A 23228-nucleotide genomic window follows, 5' to 3' on the forward strand; every position below is an offset into this window, starting at 1 on the left:
GATAAGACACTTCACGCACAAAAAAATCAATTACTCACTCCATATTACCTTAAATTCTTTCAGGGAACTTGGATGTATTGATATTAGTTCTGCTGTTTTTAAAACGGGCCCCATTTATTTAAATCTATCAAGACTTTTCTCTGTTTTTAGATTACCCTGTGGTACTCAGCCCCATAATATTTACCTAAAAACACATATTTTTGATTATTATCTATCATTTAAATTTAAAACCATCATTTTGACTGACTTATTATTAGCTCGCATTTTTTTTATTTTTTGTCAATCTTTAGAAAAGCTGAATTATTTGGGAGCAATATGAACTTTAGTTAAAAGAGGGATGTGTAAAGGTCAACTGTATATTGACATCGGGTTATCCAGAACTATTTGGAGATGGAGAATTGAATTTACTGTGAACAATGAAAGAGTGTAGAAATATTTGCTATATCGTACTGAAAAGGAAGACTCAAACTTTTACAACTGAAAGATTCAGATGAAGTTTTCATACAATTCATCCATTGTTTTATTTTCTTGGCAGGAGTGGGCTTCCATAGGGAAAGCAGGACAAGCAATAAAAAAAAAAAAAAAGGTAACCCACCAGTGTGAACAGCAAGTGAGCAGGAGGAAAGAGCTGAAAATGTGTTGCACAAATGTGTCGCTAGAAATATGTGTGTGTGATCTTTACAAAATAAAAATCCATCTTGGAGCCAGAGCGTGGCGACCATCTTTGTTCATTAAAGAAGCGAGAGAGAGGGTACAAAGGAGAGAGAGAGAGAGAGAGAAGGAGGGAGGAGAAAAAAAGGGAGGGAGAAAAACCGCAGGTAGAAGGCGTAAACACGGCCAATCACTCTCTCCATCTGCTTCTCCATCTGTGCTTCCTTTAATCCACTGAACCACCAGTTAGTGACCCCTCAATGCACACAGAGAGGGATGAAAAAAGACAGAGGAAGGGAGGACAGAGCTAAGAGAAAGAGAGAGAGAGAGAGAGAGAGAGAGAGAGAGGGTGCATTGCTATGATAAACATACACTGTGGATGTTTGTCCTCCGAAATAAAACATTTTCATATCAACACCTTTCAGAAAGTGTGCGTGCGTGCGTGTGTCTATATCTCCCGTTAGATGATAGTACAATCATCACTTGAGACGCGTCAGCAGTTGTGGCACAAACAACATTTCTTCTCTTCTCCTTGTCTGACTCCATCTCGCTTCTTTCAACAGGCCTGTATCAGTCCCCTCTGCCAATCTTTCCTACGTTCAATTTCTCTCGGACTGAATTCATACCTTTTCTCATAACTCTCTCTCTCTCTCTCTCTCTCTTTCTCTCTTTATCCGTCAGACTCTCTACTCCCATCTCCCATTCCTCCTCATCGCCTCACCTGCTGTCATATGGCGGTTCCGGCCCAGTGGTTCCACCCTCCTCGGTCACAGCTCCTGCTCCCCTGCTTTCTGCACATTTCCTCTCCCATCGATTCCCAGTCTCTACATCCATAGCAGTCCAATAGACCTGTCTGCAGCTCTGCTACCTCCCATCTCTTCTCCATTACCCCCTTTTGATCTTCTCCCTTACCTTCCTCCATCTTACTATTGTCACTTTCATACAGAATATGTGTGTTTTTGTCAATGACAGAATATATGATTATTTTGTTGTTGTTGTTGTACAAGCAGGCTTGTTTTGTCCTTGCCCTTTTTCTTTTGATATCCACATTTCTCTAAAGTACCTACTTTCTACCTGCCACTTTCCTTTTCATTTTCACCTTCCTGTTCTCCATCACCAAGGACGAACTTACCTAAACTCAATCTGCAAGAATTTGTATTTGAATAGTTTAGCCACATTTTTATCTGCCATAAATCTGTGTGAGGGTACCTTTTTAGCACGCATCAGAGTAAGTACTAAGTGATGTAATCTGGATCAGGATTGACCTTTTAAAGGAAAAAAAAGCACGACTTAAAGGTATAATGAATAAAGGTTTTATCGCCCAATATAACTGATGATCTTAATATATTTTCAGTGATTGATGGAGTTATTTCTGACTTTAAAACTTTTCACACCATACCATCTGTCTTCCGTCGCTCATCTCTTTGGTATTACTCAATGTTCTCGAGCCAAAAAGCGAATGACAAAGTTGTCATTATGACTGTATTTTGCTTCATGACATATTATTGATTTTTCATAAAATGTTGCTGGATGGTGACTGTAATTAGCCAGTTTTACTCATCTCTATTGTGAAAATGTGACTCGAGCATTTATTCCAAATTACTATACAAGCTGCCAAAGTGTTATTCTCGTCCTTTTCCTCCGCGCCCTCCCGCCACGTCATCCTCACCTCTCTCACAGGCGCGTCCCAGGTATCCCGTCCCAGAGCAGTCGCAGACGTAGCGATTCCACCCCTCCCTGCAGATGCCGTTGTGCTGGCAGGGGTTGGACAGGCACTGTTTGGGCGGCTCTCTCGAGCACGAGGGCTTTACCCCCACCGCTCTCTGGGCCTCGGCCAACCGCCGGATGTCTTTGCTCTGCCCGTCCACAAACAGGTCTCTGATGCAGCCAACGTAACCGTAATTCAACAGAGCCGTCCACACCTGAGGAAGATGTCGCCAGTGTTGAGTAGTTTCACATGAAGGAATTTCAGCACTATTTGTTTCAGCATTTGGTGGTAAAATGAAGCCATAGTAAATCAAGTAGCTTCTTCAAAGCACAGTTAAAAGCTAGAACTGCCAGCTATTTCTTGACTTTTGTGTCACACTTTCACCCTGAGAGCTTACTTGTACTCCTAAATTAATTATATTTCTACTTCAGTGTAACTATTATTAGTAACAAAATTTACTACAAATATTGCATTTCTTTTTTTTGCGATTAATCGGACAATCATTTCCCCGATTAATCAATTAATTGTTCTATCTATATAAATAAATTGAAAACAATAAAAAAAGGTATCACAATATCCTCGAGCACAAGGTGATGTCATCTGATGACATTTTTGCCTAAAAAATGTATTCAAGGATTATTAAAATAGCTGCAGATTAATTTTCAGTTGATCGAATGATCAATCAATTAATCCTCGTCTGCACTCTTGAACAGTGGTATTCACGATAGTTGTCAATAATAATAAGAAAGGTCGCAAAACCATATCATAAAAGAAACAATCAACTTAAAGAAAAGAAACAAACATCAAAGACAAATTGGATATCTCAATGGCAGAAGAGCACAACATGGTTGAATAAATCTAATATAATATAATTTAATCTAAAAGAACAGATGATGGTAACAAAGTTAGACTAATTTAATATAGAGGGTTAGAGTGCCTTACCACGGAAAGTATATCAAACTGCAACTAAGGATTATTTCATTAATCTGGCCATTATTTCCCTAATTGATTGATCATCGTTTGCTCCATAAAAACAAAGACAGTGAAAATGCATCTCACATCTTCTAGAGCTCAACCAACAGTCCAAAATTCCAAAATGCTCAATTTACTATAACAGACAAAAACAGCAAATTCCACCATTTCAGAATCCGGAACCAGAAGCTTGGAAAATAACTTGAACGGTTAGTTTTCTGTCGAGTGATTAGTGAATTAATTGACTGTTTGCTGCAGCAGCTCTATGCTATGGACCTAAGTATTTTGTACTGCAGACACACATCATCAACACACACACACACACACACACACACACACACACCTCTGTAGGGAAAATGAGTCCAGCACGTTCTTCCGGTAGTCCTCCGAGGTACAAAGTCTCATCCAGGTCCAGGATCTCGCTGTCACCCGGAGCCGTGTACGCTGTTCTCACACTGTTCACCGAGATGGTTCCTGGAGACGTCAAAACAACATCAGCAATCATTATGACCTTCAGTGTGAACATCCTCATCACCACCACCGCCATTATGACTACCATCATCATCTTTATCATCATCACCCTTCCCCCTCATCTTTCTACTCCTCCTTCAACATCACCACCACTCATTACTTCTTTAATCAGAAGCAATGGAATGAAACTGGCCATAGTCATCGGTCAGCTCCTCTAAGTCCATACAGGGTTAAAAGTGCTACGTCCAACATTTTGTCACCAATGAATGATTAATCATCTCTTTTTAGACATTGCAACAGTTACAGTAAACGAACAAGATCCTCAAAGAAAGGACTGTCAGCTGCTGCTACTGCGGGTTTCTAGACGGTAATTAATACTGGCATGAAAAATATAATTATACGATGACAAACATTTAAAATCCTGGTGTTGTACATTTGGCTCATGTGTTCAAAGGACCAGGATAGAATACATGTAAGAAGAAACAACAATAGGTATTGTGTGAGTATGTTTTATGCATCGCCCCACAGGAAGCATAAAGAAGAGGCTCCCAACTGCTTTAATCATAGTCTCAGTGTTATCCTAATACCACATTACAATAAAAGTGATACTGTATATCAATTGTGTTAAAACTGGTCCGCATAGAACCCTTACAACCCAGTTTGAATCAAATACAGGCAGCAGACGGGTGGCAGCAGCCGCATGGCCTCGCTAGCCTCGTGCTTACTATAAAAGGCTGAAGCAGAAACCCGCCTACTCATCATCCTCCACCTCCTCCTTATCACCCTCTGTGGTCAGGGTTACCGTCAGAGCTGAGAGAGCTGCGAGTGTACCTGAGCGTCCGTCCCTCTGGAAGTCCACATGATACCATTCTCCGTCGTTGACCTTTCTGTCCATAGCCTTGGTCTTGGTGGTTCCCGAGCCCATGTCCAGCAGCAGGTACAGGTGACCATCCAGCATCTCAATGGCAAAAAAATCCACCTGCAAGTCAAACAGACAAGGTATTAATATTCTGCAACAAGCAGACATGTTGATGGCTAGCAATAAAAATGCAAATTTTTGCTGCAAGTTACAATAAGGTGATTGGGGCTGGAGTCTAACCATTTATAATCAGGTTCTTTGAGCAACCCCATTCGATTTTAGCAAAGACTAGTATGCTTTTTTTTTTTAAACTACATTTGACTCGTGAGGAATTGGGATTTTAACATTTCAGGGACAATCAGGAATTAATGGTGTATAGGAGAGGATGATTAAATGCATCATTTTTTACATCTACCATTCTGGATTTTTTTTGCACGGAGTGAAATCACATACGTTTTTGCTTTCAATAGCCAAATTTGACAACAATAATACAAAATGCTATTCAATTTTGTACAGATATTCATGGTCAAATACCTGCTAAACTAATGACAGTCCCATCAGCCTCAGCTGGACTTTGGGTTTAGTGCTAATTAGCAAATGTTGGAATACTAACACGCCAAACTAAGACGATGAACATCATAACATCAGCATGCTAGCATTGTCATTGTGAACAATGCTGACGTTGTTAGCATTTAGCTCAAAGAATCCCTGTGTCTAAGTCCAGGCTGTGGACAGTTAGTCATGTTTATTTTAGTTTTAAGTTTTCCTGGGTGTTTAAAAAAGATATATATATATTTTCACCTTGAGTGTAGGAGGCGTGCGTGGGTCCTTGCGTTCCTGCTGCCGGGGTTTGCCATGGCTGAAAAGCATCAACCCGTTTGGCTCCGTGGTCCTGAAGTCGAACGAGATCGATCCGGCCTTCTTCGCTGACCACTTGCTCAGTGCCACAAAGGACTCGGGGGTGTCAAAGGTCACGGGGTCCAGCGTGGCCACACTCTCGCACTTAAAGGACACCACCCCACTTACCTGGGGCAGGAAGAGGAAAAATAAATGAATGTTTAGGGGTTCAAGCCTTCATAAAAGTGGCTCGTTAAACTGATGCCCATGTGAACATCAAGACCAAAATGGTTCCTTTGTAGCCTGGGATTGAAATGAAGCCAGTTGCTTCCAGGTGTAAATGGACTAAAAGACAAAAGCTTGGGGCTACCTCTCAAAAACATAATCCCATTTACTTAAAATTCCTACATTACAAATATCACAGGGCCTGACAGGAGGCTGTGATACAAAATAATCTCTGTGTTCTGTGTAAAAGAGGATAATGTTGTACATAATGTTGAAAGTACACACCTTCATCTTTGGGTCTCCCTGTTTAGCCAGTCTAGACAGCTCCAACCGTACATCATTGTTCTTGTACACCACCTTGAGGGGATTGAAGGGAAAAGAATGACACATTTATTCACCTTTGGATTAAATAAAAAACAAGCCTTTATTTTCTTAAACGTACCGTACTGTATATAAATGTTGTGGCACAGATTTGGAATTTTGTCATTTTTCTTTATTTAACCTTTTTAGCAAGCAAGAACAACAAGACACACTTTGATCAACCTTTTCAGAAGTCAGAAAAGAAGAGAATGCTGAAAAGATAAAGAGGGAACAAGACACCTAACATATGACCAGACATCCATTAATCTTTCAACTCAGAAAACATATAAGTGTTTTTATATGAAAGTGACAACCTTTAAAGCAGCGAGCCACTCCAGCCTCATCTTAACTCCTATTCGTTCCTGCCGCTAGCAGGATCGCTTCTACTCTCTCTCCTCTGCCCTTTTCTGTTTGTCTCTCTTTCCTTTCCCTGACACAGTACGCTCTCTGACTGAGCAGCATAGAGTGTAACGAGTGTGCTTGTGCTGAGCATTTTGATGTCGAGAGAGATGGGCGCAGACAGGCTCGGCTTTATTAATCCAGACCTCTTTCTATGACCTGTGAGCAACTCGGCAACATCACAACATTTCCTCTCTGTATTGGCTTTTCACGTCTGTTTTGAATTTTTTTTTGTATATCATGTGCTTTCGTATCTGCGTGTACGGCAATGAGTGCGATTCTTCACTAAAAGTGCTGCAAGTGTGCAAAATGGTGTTAGCATGCGCGCGTGAGTGTGCCTGCGCCGCACCAAATGCACAAAATTGTTACAGCCGCGATCGCTCATGCGCATGATTCACTGCATACATCTTAATTTGCTCACATGGATTATCATATCATCGTATTAAATATGTAAATGTGTCAGTGGAGGGTTCACTATGACAGCGGCAGCCTCGTTTAAATGCCATCAGTCTTAATGAAGCAACACAGAGCGCGCATTCACCACCGATACAGATAGCTCTCTGTTTAGCACATCATCTGTCGGCTTGTTTGGTTGTTTGTTTATGCCTCTGCGTGAGTCTGTTTAACTGAAAGGGAGACTCCGGCTGTGTGTGTGTGTGTATATAATGGGGGTGACAATGTATTTGTAAGTTTTGTTGTTGTATCAGGTGCCGTGTGTGCATTTGTGTGTTTATTTTGCTTGAATATTTTTGTCGGTGTGCTTTGGTGGGGGTAATTGTGCATTTCAGCACATGTACGCACATGCACACGTCTGTGCGCGCTAAAATCGAGCTTATACGTATGTGTAAGTGTATCAGTGTGTTCTCGTCAGTGTGTCATGTGAGTTTTTGTTGTTGCAGTGTTGTAGCCCATTTCAAGCACAGCGGATGGATGGAGCATCTCTGTGGTGTAGCTAATTAGCATGATAGTGCTTAGTGCTGTATCTACTCCCTCAACGACACTCATCACTGATTCTCTCTGATGCTGGGGAGGGCGTGTGTCCATGTGTGTGTGTGCCAAATGGACGCATTTCTGTGTATGTGTGTGCGTGTTATCTTTATAAGATAATGTGTGTAGAATGTTGGCGTGATGTGTGACAGAAAGGGAAGGAAGGAAGAAATAAAGTAAGAAAGTAAGAGAAAAAGAAGATATGAGTTTCTTAAAACTTAAGAGTATAAAAAATCTGTGCAGCATGATTGTATGAACTAATTAAATATTTTTACTCAATGTCTTTCAGTGGAATTACATTGTGAAGAAATGATCACATGCAGATTATATCAGCAGCTCATTCAGTCTAAATTCAGTCTAATTAAATAATTCTGAGCAAATTGTAGTTAATATTCTGATATAAAACAGTTTGACTCATCTATATGTAAGTTTGCAAACATTTGCCTTATTGCAGTATACTGGAAAAAACACACATGCGTTCATCATGCAAACATCCCACCTCTTTGAGACAGCCCATGAAGTTATTGCTGACTGGAGAACCGGGCAGGTCGGCGGTGCTGGGGCTCCCTCCCACGTAGAAGAAGTCGTCAGAGCCCAGCATGGTGTAGTCCTCTTGGGTGTAGCCCGTGGTGGTCAGGATGCCGTCCACAGAGATGGTCACCTACACAACAAAGCACAGGGAAAGGACACGCTATATACTCACACCAAAGGCAGCGCTAAGCGCTAGCTCGGCGCTGACCAGCCAAATTAGCCCCCGTTACTCTGGTAACCAATGTGTATGCATTGTGGTGGGAAGAAGGCCTGATTGGTTTGGGGGAATTGGCTAGTTGTGCTGTTGGGACTTTGTTTTGGTGTGGATCAGTGCTAAATGTGTGGTGTAATCGAGTGATGCTGCCTCTCGCCTTTGCTTGTATTACTGACATTGGAAATATGTTGCTATTTACTGCTGAATGCCACTCGCTCACTCTGCCCACAGTTAGTAAAACACTCTGTAGCACCTTCTACCACTTGTGTACTCCAACAGGAATCAGACCATGTGGTCTGCCTGCTTCAATCTGTCTAAGTCTATTGGTTAGAACAAAAAACTAGATCCTGTAAGTGATTAACAAAGATTCACTGATCTCCAAATCTTCAGTGCCACCACTGGTGGACTGTGACTCTTCACACCCAAAGTACAAAACAAGTCTGTCATTCTGTCCCTGCATTGCACTGACTTCCCAAAACCGACTATCAAAAGGCTATCTACATCCTCTATGTCCGCGAATGCACCTTTACATTAAAAGTTTTCCTCCTTATGTGTCTGCCGCAGACTCTAAGCTATTTTATCTTAAAAGTAGAAGATGTAGATTTACTTCCTAATATACTAACAACTTTCCTTAATGCTCCACCTAAAGTGAACCTGATGCTGGTACTCTTATAATCTAACCAGCCTATTCTGCTGTATAATAGCCGGCATGGGGCTTTTAGCTTACACTTGTTCCCCAACCCTGTCACATAAATGCGTCAGAGTTAGTGGTATGTTATTACCCTAATATTCTACAGTACATTAATGACCATGTTCAACTGCCCATAAAGGTTGTGAGTGTTTACTTTCCATCTACAGTGTCTTCTCTCACTGACGGTGCTTATCATTGCCGGGCAAACTCGCCCAGCCAGTCAAGTGTTAGTAAAGTCTCCGCAGGCTTCTTCGTGCTTTTCAGTAGGTGTTAGTACTATTTGCTTGTTAGTAGATGTTAGTTGTTGCACTGCTGGCAGCCGCAGTAGTGCTACTTGTGTCAGGCCAAGCTGTGTTGGGTTACTGAGGTTAGGGTTAATGGTTCCAATGCTGTTAGTAGTTGCGATGATGTAATGTTTGTTGTGTTGTTAGGGTGAGTTGTGATGATGGTGTTAGTTGGTTAGTTTGTGGTCTGTAGGGGGGTTTGTTAGTTCAGTGATTCCGAATGATATGTCACATGAACGAACACAGACATATTGATGTACACACACAGGTGTTAGATGGGTTAGGGCTCATTCCACACGTACACATACGCACATACATATAAATAAATATATATATGTACATATATATATAAATAAACATGCAGCCTGTTCCTCTCTCTTCTGCATGCAACCACTGGCAAAGAGGACACAGTAGATACAAAAACCGAGGACAGGATGAATCAGTGGCACCATGGAGAACATGCAGTGGCAGAGTGGAGGACTGAAAATCCAAACAAAGAAAAAGAAAGAAAAAAAGAGGAGGGAGGAGGGAACTCTCTATCCATTTTATGGACCAATCAGAGAGGGGAAGGGCTTCTAAGTCACGCCATGCAGGAAGGGGGGCTCGCCATTTGCGTGCAGGTGAGGGATGAGCCAATCAGTACACGCCTACATGTCAGTCACAGAGAGATGGGGTGAAAAAAACAGTAGAGAAGGGGGGAGGGGGGGATTTAAAGAAAAAAAAGTGGTTGGCAAGGAGAGGGGGGGGGCTTTTTAAGCGTAAAAGATTACCAACCGCATTTATCCTTTTAGTGGTTTAGTTTTGAAGTCTATGGTTCAAAAAGGAAATAGACACGGGGCAAACCCAAACTAAGAAACAATTAGAATGATATCTACCGAACAATGGAGTTTGTTTACCATAGCGTGTCCAATGCCTGAGTGCTTTGTAGGAGAGGGGGAGAAAGGAAAGCAAAAAACTGTGAACAGAACAACTTCGGGAACAAAAAAAGGAAAGCTAGAAGGCCTCTGGTGTGGTTAGTAGGTTGGTTGGAGTGGTTTCGCTAGGAGAAGGGCACAGGTTAGGTTAGTAGAATGAATCATTCCATGGATGGTGGTTAGTTAGTTTCACTAGCAGGTTAGTAAAGTTAGTAGTCAAGTTAGTAGTACAAACAGGCAAACGGTAGAGGCAGGGCACAGGTGGGTTACAAGCACCTGAGTGCTATTGAACCTCATAGTTCTCTAGTTCACTCTCTCTCATTCACTCACTCACTCACACACACACACACACACATATACACACACACGATTGAAAGATCACTCACCTAGAGCTGAAAGCAGTGCTGGTCTGGTGGTTAACCCACTGTAAACTAAGACCAAAACCTCAGGTATTTTCTTCCTACCACAGCATCACTGCGGATGGACAACAGACCACTGACCGTAGCTTCTACATTGATTAGTTTCTTGCTGCGGACTAAAGTCTTTTTCTGCTGCCCACTGCCCCTGAAACATCTGCAGCAATCACTGTGGTTCACCAAAGTCAGACACACACTGAAACTATTTAACAAGGAATTATGAACAACATTGCAGCTAACAACCGTTTCCATTTTCACTAATAAATTAAAATAAGAATAATTTAGTCAGTAAAAATGGAAAACAGACAAAAATGCCCATCAGTTTGCTCGAGCTCAAGTTTTTAAAATTCTTGTTCAGTCCAACAAAAAGTCCAAAACCCAAATATATAAAATGTACAATTATAAAAAACAAGGAAATCAGGAAATCCGCATAATAGACGAGCAGAAACAAGCTAATTGTTGTCAATAATCTTCCACTGATTTACAATCATTTCATAACTAACTGAAATCCAAGCATGCTTCCATCCATTCCTTAATCTACGACTTGCTATCTTTTTTTGTCCCTCCCTATGACGCTTCGCATCTTTCTTCTTCAAGGCTTATCAATATCCTTTCATATCTCCTCGCCCCTCCCGTTTGCTCGGTCGCTCCCTCCTCCACCTCCTGTCTGTCTGGTTACCTGTCTCAGGTTGCGGGTGACCTTGACGTCGTGCCAGGAGTTGTCGTTGAACTTGCCGTTGACGGGCTCCACCAAGGCCTCGAAGGCCCCGGAGCCGAGGTTGATGACAAGCGACACGGCTCCGTTCTTCAGTGCTAGGTTGACGTAGTCGGCTGACTTGCCGGTGTGAAGCATCAGGCCGTTGCGTTGCAGCGTCTTGAAGGATAGTGTGATTTCATCGCTGCTCGACTGGATGGGGTTGGGCGACAAGTCGTAGCAGAAGAACTCAGAGCCCTTGAAGGTGGCAACGTACTCCTCGCGAGCTGAGACAGAAAGGGAGAGGTGGAAGAGGGAAACAGGGAGGAAGAACAAAGACGTGTGGAGCCATTAGACTCTTGTTTAACATTATTATAATGATGACTACAACATCCAAGCTACATTGCTTCTTCCCACACTGCTCGAAGACGATAAAATGGTGGGTGTTCATACGAGCCAGCCGAGTAAAACAAAGCTCTGCTGGGCCTGGTTAAATTTGATTTGGATGTGCAGTACAAAACATATTGTTCAAGATGCTGAAAATGTTGTTATTGTCAAGCAAAGCCGCACTGATGCCAGCACTTGGAAGAAACACTTCCTTCCATACCTCTAATCGTACATGGAGTGGTGTGTAAACAAGCTTTGATCACTCATGTGGGTTGGAGATTAAACAGTGTGGATTCGAGAGAGACAGTCGTGAGTCTGTAGCGTTCCAAACTCGTTATGAAACCTGCCATCCTCCCTTTTGAGAGAACAGCTGTGCTGGCAGTCGGAAGTGATGCGGTCTTGTTTGACAACATGGCTCATTTCGTGATGTTCATTAAAAGCAAGAATGTGTGTGTCTGCGTATGTATGTATGTATGTGCGCAGTAGCAGTAGAGGTCGGAAAGGTTTTCGAGAAAGGATGAAGATGGCGAACGGCAGCCTGTAAGTGTCGTGGCAGCCGAAACAGGCAGGACTGGCCGATTACAATTCAGAATAGGAAGCAGACATCCAATGGCTACTTACCTTGCACACACTGAGTGACCCCCAAGGACACCAGACCAAGGTTTTGCAATCCATCATCCTTAAGCTCACACTCCCTTATCTACTCTCTAACACAGAAATGCACAGCCATACACGCAAGCCAACAGAGGAACAAATATGCACACCTACACACACATCTGCTGAAAAAACAGATCATACTATTGTGTTGGCATGCACAAGCAGGGGCGACATTATCTGTCTCCTTCACCCTCTCCAGCATCACCCTTCCTCCGCATTCCTTCTAGCATTCTCCTCACCACCATGCCTATAGCTCTCACACCTCCCGTTAAGCTTCACGCCGCCATTCACACTGCACGTCTTGTTGGCCTCCTTTTCTCTGCTCCGTGGAGCCTCTGGCATAAACTTGTAGTTCACGATAATGAGGAGAACAAGAGGGGAATTTAACGCGCACCCACTAGGCCAGGCTGGAGATGACAGACACTTGGTGAGGAACCTCTGGAGAGGAAGGGATGGGGGGGGGGGGGGGGGGTTGCCATGTAATGAATAGACTGAAGTGTAATAGGTTATTAAGGTCGTGAGACGGAGAGAGAAGAGAGCGCTGAAATGGAATTGGCCGCACTTGAGTGAATATAACACGGAGAGAATAATGAGAAGGAAAAAGTGAGAATATATCACAATTCAAAGAGCTATCGTGGCAAATTTTCTTTCTTTGCTTCTGTTGCATGAAAAAAAAAAAAAAGTGCGAATGCCAGTATATGAGTGAGAAACAACAAGTTGTATGCCAGCATGTGTGTGAGTTCCCCTAGTGTGCGATGCCTTCCCTCCCAGCATGTTAATTAAGAATGTGTGTGTGTGAGCGCATGCCTCGAAAAAAAGAAAAAGGAGTGTGTGCAACTTGTGTTCAAGCATGTGAGTGTGTGCGGAAAAATATAGACTTTTTTATGTGTGCATGAAATGGGCGGCAGGGGTGTGGGTGGGTGCTGGTCTCTGTAAATATTGGTGTATTGCTGTCAGAAAAGCTATTACTAACTCAGGGCCTCGGGCTAGTCTTTACTGAGAGGAACGAGAGCGAGGAGAAGGAGGGGGACACACAAAACACACACACACACACACACACACACACACACACAGAAAGAACAGCCACAACCGCTAACACAATCAGACTGACACACACAAGCAGACACGTAGACAAATGTAGATGAGGTGGCGGAGTGAGCCAAGTTGTTCACAATGAGAACACACGCAGCCGTCCAGCAGCATTCTAGCGGTAATTTACAGAGGTGCCATTAGGTTTCAGTGTGCTGCTCCGCCATTCTGTTGCTAATTTACAGACGTGTCATTAGACCAGACAGGAGCACATAAAGCATCTGCATCGATCTGGATGCTCTGGCCCGCAACAACAACAACGGGCGTACACACACACATCAGGCACCGAAATGCTTATTGGGTGTCACAAACGCCACGGAGAACATGTGTCGTGCAAGCATGTATTCAGTGTGCGGACACACCTTGATACACACACACACACACACACACACACACACACACACAGAAACACGCACGTTCTCAGGTGGGCAGGTTGGAGTGGATCTGTTGTAGCTCAGATTAATGGAGTGAGTCAGTATTAGCTCAGAGTAAATAGTGAGACAGACACTGACATACACACCGCATGTCACTCTTCATCCTGTGGAGAGCACTGTCGATCAAAGCGGGCGAGCAGGGCGATGAAGGAATACAGAGAAAGGGAAGAGAAAAGCGGAGGAAAGGAATGGAAAACTCTCAAGCTAATTCATATTGCCCTTGTCATTGTCTTCTTACTCGTTGTTTGACGAATGGTTTCTCGTGGGCCGACTGCGTGGCTGTAAGTTAAATCTTCGACTGTAAATGTTTGTCATTGTTCTCAGTTCAAACACGGCCTTGATCTTAATGACATTACGCGGTTAAGTAAAGGAAAAAGGATTCTCTCAAGCTCGGTTCTTTCTTCTCCTGTGGATATTTTAACGCTTTATAATCTTTTGTTTTTTATGACTTGTGTTGTTGTTTCTTGATTATTTATTGTTGTCGTCTGATTGTTGGTTGTCTGACTTTATAGTAACAGCTTCTAAAATAATGCTGGGTGTGAGGTTGTATAAGGTCTGACCATAGTACTATAGTTGTTCATTTAACAGAAGATTGATTGACAACACCTGTAAGAATGAATTTACTGTCTTTTATAAAGCAAAAACACCCGGTATTTGTCAGCTCAAGCTTCTGAAATATGAGGATTTGCTGCTTTTTTCCGTTATAAATATATCATCCTCAATTGAATATGGTAAGATTTTGGGCGGTTAGAACGACAAAACAATAAATGTGATGTAATTTGTGGTTCTGGGAAATTCTGATTCTTCCACTATGTTCTAACATTTTTTTTAGCAATTTCAAGCAATTGAGAAAAACGATGAACTGCCACAGTCTAAGTGGTACTGATGAAGTTCTCTAGTTGCAGCCTCATCTGGCGAAAAAATGTTTTTGTTTTTCTCAGCTCTCCCTTGAAAAACAGATCTTAAACTCACTGAGACAATCTGATTAAATTAAGTTACTAAATGAAGGGAAATAAGGAAAGGAAAGCAGGAGGAAAGGAAAGGAAAGGAAAGGAAAGGAGGGAGGGAGGGAGGGAGGAAAATGTGCACAGAACTACGGGAAAGAAGAAAGAAATGAGTAACTATATGGAGCCTACAGTGAGAACAGGCAAGAATGTAAAGATTGAAGGAGGATTGGCATTCACATCTGAAGGCTATGATTAAACTACTACTCTAATGGATAAAGCAGCATGTGGAGAGGCAGGAGGGAGAGAGTGAATAACTGATCTGATGGTTGCTGCTACTGGGACCAGCTGGAACCGTACCGCCCCTCCGACTATCAAACACACTTAGATTGCTCTGTGTGCATAAGGCAAGTGTGTGAGTGTGTGTCTCATATGGCTTTGTCTCTTCTCATGGGTTTCCTCCTCAACATTTCACACACTAATTTGTCATTTCCATGGCAACCCTGTGTTACAGGGGCTCAGCAAACGCGAATGTGTTCCTGCATGTGTGTTTCAGGGAGAGAGAGAGAGGAAAAGAGATGGAGAAGGAGGGCGAGAGAGAGAGAGAAAGAGTGATTGAGTGAACAGTACATTATCATGGACAGCTGTACTGAATCAAAATGGCGGATGGAGGCTGGGAGCACATCAGGGGAGCCTACATTATACAGCACCTGATAGAGGGAGCAGGGTGGAAAAGATGCAGGGTCGAGAAAAAGGGAAAGATGCAGAAGGGGGACTTTGAAAGAGGAAGGGATATTAAAAAATAGGGGGGAGACGGAGAGACTCATTGAGATGGGTGACACAAAATGGAAGAGAAAGAAGTAGAGGGGTAGAAAGAGAGACAAGCAAAGGGAGTGGCAGCAAACCAGGGATGGATGGCTAGAGAGAACGAAAGAGAGAAAAATGCTGGTGTATCTAAATCCTAGTGTAGCAAGCCTCAATCATGGCAGCCCTGTCATTCTGGAGATAGCACACTGCAATTCCCCTGCACCTCGTTTTTAGCCCACCATGCAGTTCTGCTATCAGCTCCTCTCAGACTGTCCACACACACACACACACACACACACACACACACACACACACACACACAGACACACACACACATATATACACAGCATAAACTCAAACATCCTGCATGAAGGCATCTCTCCTTAATAACAGACAGGTGGATTAACTATGCACTCATACAGTATACAGATAGATGACCAGTGAGAGAAATGTATGCAAATGCATGCTAACATATGCATAGTCTCTACATTAAGTTAAAGTGTGAAAATCCACACAAGCCAAGTTCACGAAAGGCTACGACTGCCGTTTCCATCTCTATTCGGTGATATACAGCATCTGGCGCTGAAACCGATTGGGCTATCACATCACAGCCAAGGGAGCAATACTGTAGAGGAGGATATTACTGTCAGGACACCAGTGACAGATCGTCCGTCTGCAACGTTGAACTCCCGTTCCTTGTTTTGTTGTTGTTGTTAAATTGAAGGCATTCATTTCTAGCACAAGACATTTAAAAACACAGCCTTCGCAATTGTTTTCATAATGTTTGAATGTATTAATTATTTTCTCGGTTAATTGATTTAATTGTGTCGTCACATTTTGGCCACTTTTAATCGATAATCAAGGTAGTTCCTTTTCTGCTTCAACAAAAATATAATCTTCATGTAATTGTAAAAAACGCCTGTCGCAGTTTCCAAGAGTCCACTGTGATGTCTTCGAAACCCAAATATATTCGTTGCTTGATAAAGAGGGAAACATATTAAAGCTAAAAAATGTTTTTGAGCAGATCTGGTCTTTTCTAACTGGATTTATTTTAGACACAAATGGAACATAACTCAATATGATCTGACATGGTCAGTCCCTTTAAATTTAATTTAAAGGAAAAAACAATGAACAGCCCACTTCCTGCCATTATGTTCCATCTTTTATTTCTCTTCCTTTTTTCTGTTTCTTTTATCTCTGCTCATCTCCGTCTGTAGCTTGAATTCGGCCTTCTCTCTGGTACCCAGGGAAACCATCTTGTTTCCATGACAATGTCTGCAGGCAGAACAGTGTATTTGTCTTAAGCCGGATAAGATCAGAGTCAGTTTCATCCATGTTAGACACACACACACACACACACACACACACACACACACACACAGGCACACACACACACATTACACACACATTATGGCACATACGCACAGAGAAGACTATAGAGTGCTGACAAACACACACTGAGAAAATAAGCGTTTGTGCATACAGGCAGTTCAATAAACCCACACAGACAAATAACCATGCCCAGATTTGCATGCATGTAAATCCATACACACACACACACCTAATAAAACCCCTTACAGCAGGTTGTTAACAAATAACAAGTGCATAAATACCTCTTTTCATGAAGGTAATGTATTGGGTTTTTAATGAACGCTGTGGCCATTTCAGTTTCCGTAGTTATTTCCAGACAAGCACCACAAGTAAATGAGTGTTTGTGGGTGTGCAACGCCCGTCAAGTGAGAGTGCGTGTATTGTTGTTCATGTGTTTGTTCTTGTTTTGGCAAACAGCAAAGAAATGAACTTGAAATGCCAGATGGGGTACTGGAGTGAATCGCCAATTGGGCCACTACTCTCGGCACCCGCGCAGACATAATGGAAAGTGCTAGAACAGGTAGGAGACAATTGGAGCACCGGCTTGCCTGTTTCTTTCGCTTTCTTTCTAAAAAGGGAATGTGTGTGTGTGTGTGTGTGTGTGTGTGTGTGTGAGCGTGAGGTATCTGCATCACTCATGAATACCATCCTGGCTGATGCGAGACTATGTCAAGTCGGGGAGCCCAAGGAGAGATGCAGCACCCCTGCTGAGAAACGCTGCAGTCTTATCTCCTTTCCTGTCTCCCTCTGCGTCTCCGACCTTCTCTTTCCACCTCTCCTTTCCTACTTTGTGAGACGCGCTCCTATCTTTCCTCACCATCGCTTTTCTACACTCCTTTACCCACCCCTCCTCCCGCGCCCCTCCTTACACACTTGCAGCGCAGCCTCCGCTCTATCTTTTTTCCCTTCATCCTCTGTAAATAGGGAGTCCGTTTGATGTCTTTATTTTTAGGGCGATTACAGGGTGCATACGCTTTGTGTGTTTTCTATTAGTGTTGCTGTGAATGTGCGAATATGTTAATGCTTACTTGCTAACAGAATGGTAATTGCATACTATTACCAGTAAATGTATACATTTACTATTGGGATGGCTTCACATTTCCCATGGTGAGTTCTGTAACTGTGCATCTCCCCGATAATGTGCTGGTAGAGCTCTGTATGTGGAGCTGTGGCTTTCATTACAAGAGCTTGCATGGGTGTTAAGCATTAATGAGTGTTGTAGATTAGAACTGTAAAGGGTGTTAGTAGCGGAGAGTAGATTTAGATTTAGTCCCATTAGCGCAAAGAGTACATCCAGAAAAATTGTGCATTTCGCAGTAAAAACTTTGTTGCAATTGCTTTATCACGGCTGATGGCCAGAGGGGGCACAACTTAGTTTTAACAGTTTTCTTTTTTTAAATTATTCACAGCTCAAGATGAGGCCATCAGGAGCCAAATTCATGCCAGTCGGTCGGGCAGGCAGCCAATCACCAGACACTTGCCTCTTAACACCAGGAGGCTCTCTCTCACCTCGAGTCGAGTGCTGCTCACTTGTACGTATGGCTAAATTATGTAAGCGTCACAGCTACACTACAATGTGTCTGACGTATATCTTTTATTGAAAAATATACAGTATATTATAGAATTTACTTCCAAGAGGATTTTACTTGGAGACTACTGGCAAATGCAAACAAAATATTTTTGGTGATTTTAAAAAGGTAACATTTATATAATTTAAGATTAACTTGATCAAATGATGTGATTCACAGTTGCTTCGCTACAGCGATAGGCACAAACATAAGGCAACTTCCTTCATTGCTTTCTACTTGCAGTTACGAGCAGTAAAGTACTTAATTAATCTGTTCATTTCTTTTCTGGTTAATCGTTTCGTCTATAAAGTGTCTGAATATAGTAAAAAATATCCGAGGTTGCCAGAGCCCCAGAGGACATTTTACCAACAATAGACCAACATATTATTTCCTTAATCTTCAATGATTAGTTAATTAATCAATTGGACAATCAACAGAAAGAGATCAGCAACTATTGTCATTATCGAGTAAATAATATATATACCAGGACTTGATGCTTTTCTTTGTCATTCATGATAGTCCATTGAATATTTTGGGGGTTTTGACTGTTTGTCAGAAAAACAAGATTACATCAACTTGGACTGTGGGAGATTATAATCTGTATAATTTCTGTCATTTAATAAAGAAAACAATGACTTGATTAAGAAAATAATGAGCAGATTAGTCGATTATGAAAAGAACTCTAATAAATTCGATAAAAATGTAAAAAGCACGACAACTTCACAACTGAGAATATGGCATCAGTGAATGTTTTGCAGAAGAAGAGACTCTTTTTTTTTATCATTGATCGAAATTGTTGTTAATTCATTTTCATAATAATCCACAACCTATTCGAGCACTACAACCTGAAAACAAGACCTGAGAGATAAATTGAGAAATTCTTATTAGTTATAATCATTTTAATTACACAAATCTCTTTTCTAATTTAGTTTCAGTGCCTGAACATTATCAAAAAATAATCACTCCTGGTGTGATTTATTGTCAGGACTGTTAGATCATGATGAGTAAGAGGTAGGAGACATGCTGTACTTTGCCGGTACTGACTGGTTCCTCTTGTCTTGGCGTGTGCTACCACTCCCAACCCCACATATGGTGGAGTCAGCACGACGCCCGTCCTCTGCGTGTGTGTAAGTGTGTGTGTGTGTTATTGTGAGACAAGCACGCACATGTGGATGTCCGGAAGAGAACGAGAGCGAGGTGGAGGGACGATGAAAAATACGCAGTTTCAAGAAAAACTGAACACATGTTCAGTGTGACATTGAACATGTGTGTGTAGCGAAGTGTGCGAGTGTGTTTTTGCCATAAGATAATGTGTTAAAATGAGCCGCTTTGATTGCCGACACTTTATGAGTCACAAGTGATGACTCACAATCCACCTCCCCTGAACATACACTCATGCACTCACACAAACACACACACACACCCACACACACACACACACACACACACACACACACCTCGTTCTCTGCCCTGCCTTCATCCACTGACCGTGAAGAATATGTGCAGGCAGCCTTACTCATGCATATTTACACTGAACACACACTCACTCACCTACTCAACGGGCACTCTCTAAAGGTTGTCGTGTGTGTGTGTGTGTGTGTTGTGAGTGTCCGCCCGTTCACGTAAGTGTGTGTGTAAAGGTCACTTCAAGCAAGGCTGACCACTTGTCTATGCCGTGCACAGATCCTTGGATTGATATCGAGATCACTTGGACAGTCAGACAAGTCAGACAGTTGTTACTAACCGAACAACCCGCCTCACAGCTTAAAATAATTATATAAATATCATAAATGAGCATTGCTGCCAATTACGTCAAAGAGCCGCTCCTCAATCCTATTCAGAACCTACAATCACTCATTCACCCAGGACCCTTCACGCTCTATTCTTGGCCAGACAGAGAGAAGAGAAAGGGCAAAATCTGCTACTTGGCTTTAAACACATTTTCCGTCCAGATTATTGCTGCTCAATACTTTTCAAAAAAAGAAAAAAAAATCCATTTCCCCCTCTTCCTTTGGCTGCTCGATACTTATGAAAATCCAATTTGGCTCCCTCTTTTCTTTGTTCCCTCCACAATTCGTGCATTTTCACCCACTCAAAGTGATTAGTGATCTGTGGGTATCGTCTCCAGGGAGAACGATAGCTGTGTTTTATGAAGGAGGGGAAAGGTCCAGGGCTTCCCATCAGGACTGATGTCCCTTTGCAGAATGGCTGGGCTGGGAGGGCAGACGGGAGCACCGCTGTCCCTTTGCAGATACAGGCAGTTGCTCCACATCACAGGAGAGAAGACGACTCACTTTATCTCTCCCTCGCTTCCTCGTTCCGTCTCTCGCTCTATCATTCATTCCTTTAGCTCTTCTCTCACAGACACAGTCTCTTTTTCTCAATTTCTTCAGCACACACACACACACACACAAACACAGGCAGATACACATGCTATATATATTTCTAAGGCACCCCTCCCCACACCCGATCCTCCCCCTCAAAGAAACTCATTTCAGCTTTGCGGGCTCCTCAAAAAGCCTCTTTACGCTGAGCTAACCTAAGCTAGGCTTCGTCTGCACCATTTGACAGCCTTTACTCTTCAGTATGCAGAGCGAAAACACACTGGCACAAACAAACATACGGCTTTTCCATGTGTACAGTTCTTGAAAGAGACTTCAAAGGTTTAAAAAGAAATTAAATAAAAATCAGCCACAGTTTTAGATTCAGTCTATCACAATCCAAACATCCGTAATAGTGAGGGCGTCCACTATACACACATACGCTGAATACATTGTGTAATAATGCTGGAAACACATGTTAATACATGTCGGTCCGTAAGCAGGTGATTTAAAATGCTGAGCATAAGCCAGATGAAGCAATTACATTTTCACTGCCACCTGGATGATTCATGCCAGATATTTTAGGCAGAAACTCCAGCACTATAGGAGCTTATTAAGCGATCAAAACAACAAAAATGCCCACATAGAAATATACTTGTCAGAATAGAGATGTCTCAGTGTGATAGGTGGATGCGGACATCATTTGTGCTCTATTCATGATGTTTCTATCCTCCAGCTTGGATGAACATTTCATTAAATAGCACATTTCAGCGACTACATGGTGGCCCTGTCACAATGGGAGACAGCCGCCATCATGTCCTCTCTCATCCAATCAAAGAGCACAATAGAGGTAGATCAGCCTGTCACGGTCAGGCCTGTCTTTATGTGGGTCAATCAGTGTATTCATCAGCGTCATGCAGAGCCCACCGATCCAGCAACACCTACCTTCAGATTTTGAAAAGCACCGGAGGCCGGAGCGCCGATTCATTCGCACATACGCACGCACGCTTCAGTATGAGCACGCTCGCACACACGCATGCATCAACATCAGCTTACCTTACCCGAAATGAAACATTCCAATTTAATGGCAACCGGAAAATGAGAACTTGAAGCCGAACGGCTCTAAAGGTCTGCATTACCATACATACAAGAGCCTGTCAATACATTCAACTTCAAAACCACCCAGAACAGCCCATTAGTCATACACATAAAAAAAAATAAAAAGTCAGGGAGGGGACGGGGTACCTCTGAGTTTTCCTAAATTCACAGAGGTTGGTGTCCCAAACAGTGAGAAAGGCAGGAACAAAGAAGGAAAAAGGGAGAAAGAGGGCAAGAAGAGTAAGTTTTGTTGATTATTGAACAATTTTCAAAAGGCAGAACATGGGCACTTGTTTTGGGGGCTGTTACCAAAAACAATGTACAACTTGGGGGTTGAGGTATACCAGCATTGCCTTCATACACAGGAACTTCTGTTCAGAATCACACATGCTCGCCAATGTATGATCAGGAGCCCATGTGAGGACCAGCGACAGCAGAGCAAGACATGCTGCAAGCCGATAAAAAAAAAGCCATGGATGAATGTGGGAGTGTTCGTGTGAAAACTGCCACACTCATTGATTCAAACCATGATGTAAAAGCGCACATGCACACGTATGTATGCATCATGCACGCACACACCGAACGCTCCCATCCTCTCGATCAAACGCTGACATACAGATGAGAGAAAATGAAATGAGGTGAAAGAGTAAAGACCATTTCAAACCATCCACGGAGTCAGTCGGTCAGTCGGCCCTTTGCTCCATATCCATGACCTGGAGCCCTGCCAAGTGTAACCCAGCCAAGCACCGCCAAGCCGCAGCCGCCGAAACCCTCCCATTAACCCCTCCTTCATCAGCAGCCATGATTATAGTAGCAGAAGCTGCTCTCAGGCTCATCATCACTCTCTTCAAAAATTGAACCAAAAATGATCTTTAAGGCCATATTTAATTTATCATTATGTAATTGCTCCGCTGCAAATGCAAAAGTCATCCATTTCAGTTTAAATTAAAACTGAAGTTCTTGATGAGACCAAATGGGACAGTTTTCAAGAAATCTCAATTACCGAGAAAAAAAAAAACTGACCTTAGTTCAGTGCCTAGAGAGACAACTTCCTCCCGTGCCAGGTGGTGATGGAGTGGGGGAGGGATACAGGGAGTTGTGAGTGTGGGGGGTGAGAAGGTAGGGGGTGATGGTATAGCAGAAGACAACAGGAAGTGAGGTAAGAGGAGGCCATACCTTGGTCGTTAATCATCAGGTGTGCCAGACCTTAAAAGAAGACAAGAGCACAGTCAGCACAGCAAAGGATCATGGGGTGTGAAATGTGCGTGAGTGCATGTGTGTGAGTGTATTTATGTGTTTTGTGATACAGGAGTTAGTCAATGACATGCTGGTGAAGGGT

General features: G+C 42.6%; 1 protein-coding gene across 17 annotated transcripts in view; it reads right to left on the reverse strand.

Moving 5' to 3' along the window:
* nrxn1a (neurexin 1a) overlaps positions 1-23228 on the reverse strand; it is a 61542-nt gene that overhangs the window by 22109 nt on the left and 16205 nt on the right. For 6 of the 17 annotated variants that reach the window (XM_031844225.1, XM_031844227.1, XM_031844236.1 and 3 more), the window contains 10 exons: positions 23066-23095; positions 22037-22048; positions 11199-11500; positions 10086-10109; positions 7969-8130; positions 6009-6080; positions 5463-5687; positions 4634-4781; positions 3675-3805; positions 2321-2573 (listed from right to left, as the gene is read on the reverse strand). In XM_031844225.1, coding sequence (XP_031700085.1) covers positions 2321-2573; positions 3675-3805; positions 4634-4781; positions 5463-5687; positions 6009-6080; positions 7969-8130; positions 10086-10109; positions 11199-11500; positions 22037-22048; positions 23066-23095 — 1359 coding nt within the window. The remainder of the gene's footprint in view (positions 1-2320; positions 2574-3674; positions 3806-4633; positions 4782-5462; positions 5688-6008; positions 6081-7968; positions 8131-10085; positions 10110-11198; positions 11501-22036; positions 22049-23065; positions 23096-23228) is intronic. The other 11 variants (XM_031844238.1, XM_031844233.1, XM_031844237.1 and 8 more) reach the window with 5 other exon arrangements.

Source organism: Anarrhichthys ocellatus, unplaced genomic scaffold (assembly GCF_004355925.1).
Source record: "Anarrhichthys ocellatus isolate YVR2014 unplaced genomic scaffold, GSC_Weel_1.0 scaffold4, whole genome shotgun sequence".
NCBI lineage: Eukaryota > Metazoa > Chordata > Actinopteri > Perciformes > Anarhichadidae > Anarrhichthys > Anarrhichthys ocellatus.